This window comes from Montipora capricornis, chromosome 3, assembly GCF_036669925.1.
Source record: "Montipora capricornis isolate CH-2021 chromosome 3, ASM3666992v2, whole genome shotgun sequence".
NCBI classification, from domain to species: Eukaryota; Metazoa; Cnidaria; class Anthozoa; order Scleractinia; family Acroporidae; genus Montipora; species Montipora capricornis.
The window spans coordinates 58,910,276-58,916,275 of NC_090885.1; the positions used below are offsets into that span (position 1 = coordinate 58,910,276).

The following is a 6,000-nucleotide window of genomic DNA, read 5'->3' on the forward strand; positions in this document are numbered from 1 at the left end:
ATGGTGGAGAAAAAAATGCTTTATTATCCAGAGGGTACCGTAAGTTGTCATAACATCCAAAATCGCAAAATTTTGCGAAATTTCGGGAGTCGTTCGGGACTTGCTCGAAAGTTTTTATTTTTACCTTCCGCGCCACGCACCCGCGTGAAATCAGTACACGAAGAATCACCACGCACGATTCCATCATTTCTTTGTGTGAATTTTGCGCTATTAAAGTACAATCACTTTATATTCAAGCGATAGTTTTAAACTAATCATTAGGAGGAAGCCTGAAATGTGCGCAGGTCTGTAATTGGTTTCTGCGTTATCCAGTCCTATACCAATTGCGGAACCTGATTGGTTCTTTAATTGAAAAGAAATGCTCTCACGTTCCGACTTGAACACAGTCCGTGTCTTTCTTGGAACATATTTACCTTGACTTTGTATTCTTCCATTTTTAAAAAAATTCCCGGTTTTACAATGTTGAGCTATTGACGGCAATGTGTTTTATTTTGTAGCTGTCTATCAAGGGATATAATCACAAACAACCAGTGCTGCTGAAGAAGATTTTTGATAGGATGACAAACTTTCAAATTGATCCTAAAAGATTTCCTGTCGTCAAAGAAAGGGTAGGGATTTGTCTCTTTTATTTCTTGCTTTACTCAATTAAGTAAGCCAACAAGGTTCTAGCAAGGAAGTGTTATGAAGAGACTGCAGTTTACGAGAGTCATCGCACTGTTTTGATTAGCCCGCGAACGCAGACGTATTTCCAGCGGTGTTTCTCTGGCCTTTTGACGGCCGTCGCAGGATTATGGCCAAAATTCCTTGAGTGACGGTTTCTTTTAAAGAGTAATTCGAAGAAACTATTCATAGACAAATGCCGAAATGTTCCTGTTGCAAAATGTCAAAAATGGTTATCAGTTGTCAAATATTTCAACTCATTCTGCTCCACTTCTGATTTTTAAAGTCATTTCTTGAAATTTGTGATTTTAGATAGGATGTGATACTAACTAAGCGTCAACCTTCAAGGCAACTTCGCTCTGGGGTTTTCTCTTCTTTCCGTCCAATGGAGCGAAAGAGAGAAAAATGTGAATGAGCGAGTTATAAATACCTTGCTGTATAATTGCACTGAATACAAAATACCTAGAACTGCTCATCTTGTTCACTATTTATTCTTCTCTGGTGTTGCTTAGAGCGAGATGTCTTTGAAGAACTTTGCAGCTGAACAACCCCACCAACACGCCTTGTACTACACATCGTTTCTTTTAGAAGAACTTGCATGGCATAAAGATGAACTCTTGGAAGCGCTCGAAGGTAAAAACAAATCATTTTACCTTGTCCTTTGCAAAACAAATGAAGGTTTAAGAGAAGCCATTACATCGTTTGAATTCAAAGGAAAGATTATAACCAGATCCTTTTACCTTATTAAAGAATGTTAACGCTCCACGAAGTTAAGGTATTGGAAATTAACGCGACTTAAATTAACGCGAATTTAACATAAAACGTCTTTCGAATAAAGAAAATTAACGCAAAGGAGGAGGTAGAATTTCACAGTAAAGGAAATTAACGCGATTAAGACACGGTGGTGACCACTGGAACAAACTTATTCAGCACTGGATGCATAAAAACTCAGTTTTGTTCAGTGATTTGAAATCACTGAACAAAACTGAGCCCTCTGGTCAACAAAACAGTCCTCAAAATTCTAATTAATGTAGGGGTTAACGGAAAGAAAAAAAGCTTGTACCTTATTTTATGGTTTTGTAGGTGTCATGAATGTCTGGAAAGGGTTCAAAATTAGAGTTAAAATAGTGGAAATTAAGAGCGCGGAAATAAACGCCGCACTTTATTAACGTCGCGGAAAATAACGCTCGACATACTTAGCGCGACTTGAATTAACGCGAATTTTAACGATTCGCGTTTATTTCATGGAGCACCGGTTAATTTCCTATAATAAGGTACTTGATGAAATCTGTGCACACTTGCAAGATCTAGTAAAATCATTAAAATCTAGTAGCTTCGTGAGCTTAAACCACGCCTGCCAGCTGTATGGCAGATTTGTGTCCAGTAACGTAGCAGACATAGCCAGTTTGTGTACTAAGTTATTCCAGGTTCCTATCCCTTGAAAATTCAATCCATTTTTGGGTTTTCCCATCTCTGTTTTCAACAAAAGTGAACGCATGGATGGGCTACTAGTTTCTTGGTTACGGGCAAAAAGACAACTGAAAAATGAAATTCTTAAATGGGGTTCGTTACACGTTTCAACCCTTATGGGTTTCTGGTTCGACCCTACGACCTCTAACACCGCTCGGACGCTCTAACAGTTTGGCTATGAGGAGCCAGTCAGTCTCTTGGAATATGTTAGTACCATGTCATATGAACTGCGGCGTTGAATTAAGTCGCCTGGTGCCCACACAGATGAGAATTCGGCTCTCTGCGGCTTTTGTTTTGATAGCCTGCATGCTTGCAGGCGGTAGATGTTGTTGTCACCATGAAACACGTATCAGATGCCATATTGGAAGAGCATGGGATAGGTCTGGGTCGGGTGACAAAACGAAGGGGTGGGGAATTGGGAAGAGCGGAGAGAAAAACCACGCCCACGCTCTTCCAGTGTGGCGTCTGATACGTGTTTCGTGGTGACAACAACATCTACCGCCTGCAAGCAGGCTACTGTTTCAACTGAAAATAACTTACCTCATATACTTACCCAAGGGAAGGGCTTGAAGTCTCCCGCTCTGTGACACTAACATGTTTGTTCATTCTCATTCCAGAGGTAACCCTGGAGAAGTTAGTTGCTTTCATTCCTAATTTATTAGCAAGACTTCACGTGGAATGTTTGTTGCATGGGAACATGACGAAAAAGGTGAAAACTGAATGTTGAAAAATAGCTGCTATAGTTGCAGTAGCTTTTTGTTTTTTTCTGATCACTAGCCTCCTTTTGGAAATACTTAATTGGTCGATCACAGCTCCACACGTGCATGTCATTACCGTTTAAATGCGTTGCAAGAGTATAAAAATGTGGCGTAAGATTTTTTGAACGATCACTACGAGTAGCAATTCCGAACTCACGAAATAGAAACATTGCTTTTGGTTCCAATCGCCCAAATGAGAGACACTTGCATTTCGCAAAATCGTTGATGTTTCATTTATGAATTAAGACGAAAACCAAATTACCTGTCTTTGGTAATGGCATTCTAGACTTCATTTCTACGGATTAAGTAGGGATGTTGATGTTGGCCAGTTGTCAATTTAGAACTACGAAGGTGGCATGCAACGCAGATAACATTTTGAAATTACCCCGACGGAAAGTTTGTTCTTGTAAGGGCCAATTTACTTGGTACGATTGTCGTGTACGTCAGAAACAATGTCGTAGCACCTTAAAACATGTCTTACAACGCTACGACAATCGTAAGTCATGTCGTACTGACATGACTGAGGGAGAGAAGAGCTCTGGCAAGACTGGGGAACCCTGAAACAAAGTGTCTTCTCATTGGTTTTCGTAAAGAACAATCAAAAGCGTCTCTGGTTGGTGCATTCATGTTAGCACGAGGAGTGAGCAGGCGCAGCAGGCGCCGTAAGGTTCAATGATAGCCAGTTTTTGGCTTTAAGAACCCTACGGCGCATTTTCTGCTACACAGTTTCCCAGAGCCTTGGGTCGATCCGAGGTTCTGGTGACGAGAATGGTCGTACTGCGGGCCTGCCGTAAGCTTGTCGCATGCGCCTAAAATCATATTGTGTTAATCGGCCCTAAGTCAATCGAGACCTGAGAAGGACTGTTGTCAGCGGCTCTGGGTTAGACATCCAGATTGGAAGTCATCTTCAAAGTCAAACGGTCCGGTTGTTAGACAAGTTTTAGAAACTTCGGTCTCCAGAAACGACAGCTCTCTGGACTGACCGGGTCTAACGTCGGACTTTAGCCGCTTCTTGCCTTGCAGTGCATTGTGAACGACTTTCTTTTCTAATTACAGGAAGCTCTAGATACAGTGGATCTTGTAGAAACAATTCTCAAGGAGAACAGCAAGACCAAACCGCTAGTTCCAGTGCAGTTAATACGACACAGAGAAATTCAGCTGCCAAGTGGTACGTAACATATAGCGATACTCATCGTTATGTCGCGTATTGTCGTTAATGTGTCAACCAGAGATCTATTGGCTGTCGATACAAAGGATTCTTTTGTTCTGTGGTTGACTAAGTTTAAATAACAGAAGAATTGTTTATAAACAGTGAAGTCTCCTATAAAGCACAGAAACAAGAAGCTCACATAGAAACTAGATGTCTATATATTTCACAAATTACATGTTTCTCAAGGATTGCAAAAACAGTTTAGTCTTCAAAAAAGAAGTTGAATCCATAGATTTTTATGTTTTTAAATTTAATTTGAAAGGAAAGGAATTTCAAAGAAAGGTTAGTGATTTGGGAATGAGTGTTATAAATAGATGATTTTCAATCAGGTGATGAGACGAACAGGTTTGTGCACAAAACAATACGAAATTATGGCCCATGTTTTACATTATAATATATTTAAATTGTTCTGTGCACCAATATGGATGCTGTGACGTCAGGTGAAAACCATCTTTTGGTACCGTTTAATAAACGAGCAGGAGTGTTTTATCCGGTTTAAAACCACGAGACGAAGCTCAGTGGTTTTTAACCCGATGAAACACGACATCAGTGACGACATGCGAGATTATCGAACGGCTTCAAAACCTTCCACAAAAAGCATGTCCCTCTGGAGTTCAGACAATGACGCAAAATTGGAAGTTGGGGACCCTGTCTGGTCTGCCTTTCATAAGAAGAACTTGATAAAAATTGAAGGAGTTCAGCGAAGGGCCACTAGGTTCATCGTACGTTCTGACATGGACTACAAGCTTAGGGCAGACTTGCCCTCCTTTAGTCTCTTGCCTCTTTCCTTGAGGCGAGAAATGTTAGATATTATTTTTCTGTTCAAATGCAGACAGGGACTTCACGCGCTTGACCCTTCCATCCTATGAGGCGCACAAGGAGGTCTGACAAGGGTCCTATATATATTTTACCTTTGTGCAAAACTGACGCCTTTGGCAATTCATTTTTTAACCGCGTTGTGCCTTCAGGGATTGCATTAGCAGTCAAGCTGCGCTTATGTACTTCTTTGAGTACTTTCAAGCGGCTTCTTAAAAAGCATTATACAACTATTTTTGATAAACAATTTAACACATCGAACACTTGCTCCTGGGTCACAAATGCCGCTGCCCAGACTGTAGACTTAGATTTGCTTCTTTATTTTGATTATTTAACAATTATACGCCGACGGCGAAGTGAATATTGGTGAATATTTACCGAGACGTAGTCGAGGTAAATATTGCCCAATATTCGCTGAGCCTGAGGCGAATAATTGTTTTAGTGTAGTCTTCGGCGGTGAATATCAAGAAAGTGCAAAACAACGTGCTAAAAAACGATAAAAAGGCACGAAAAGTGCTTGATTAGCTTAGCAGCCGCGCCTCCAAAATGTTAAATTCACCGGGTAGCGCGGTGAATATGACACTAAATTCGTATATTCACCGCTGAACATTATACTAAAATTACTTAAAACTTTTTTTTTTTAGTTTTATTTGGAGAGCTTATTTATAGGTGGTTTTCACCTGTCCAGCTTCTCCACATCATTGTAATTTGTTGGAAGTCTAATGAATAAATAAAAATAAATAAATAAATAAATGTGAGAGGAAGATATTAGCATACAAGAAAAACAAGCCAGACCTCATTACTATTCTTTATATAAAGAATTGTAATGAGCAGTATTTTATCGGCTTGAAAGCTCACGTGACGTTTTAATCGGTGTCTTGTATGATCTAACCCGAAGGTCGTGGGTTCAATTCCCACCCTGGTCAGTTTTTCTCCGTCCTTGTGTGGGCCCATTTCCATCAGTAGGGCTAACGCTCACATGGTTCATATGGGATTGAAATCTAGCACTTCACATTACACTCTATTCAGTTAACTCTTGTATGATAGGTTGTCAGGTTTATGAATTATTGATGAGTTGGGTTGAAG

At 40.2% G+C, this 6,000-nt stretch overlaps 1 protein-coding gene across 1 annotated transcript in view; it reads left to right on the top strand.

Moving 5' to 3' along the window:
• LOC138043526 (insulin-degrading enzyme-like) overlaps positions 1-6,000 on the top strand; it is a 44,436-nt gene that overhangs the window by 28,505 nt on the left and 9,931 nt on the right. The window contains exons 20-23 of the mRNA XM_068889851.1: positions 498-608; positions 1,173-1,293; positions 2,748-2,839; positions 3,945-4,056. Coding sequence (XP_068745952.1) covers positions 498-608; positions 1,173-1,293; positions 2,748-2,839; positions 3,945-4,056 — 436 coding nt within the window. The remainder of the gene's footprint in view (positions 1-497; positions 609-1,172; positions 1,294-2,747; positions 2,840-3,944; positions 4,057-6,000) is intronic.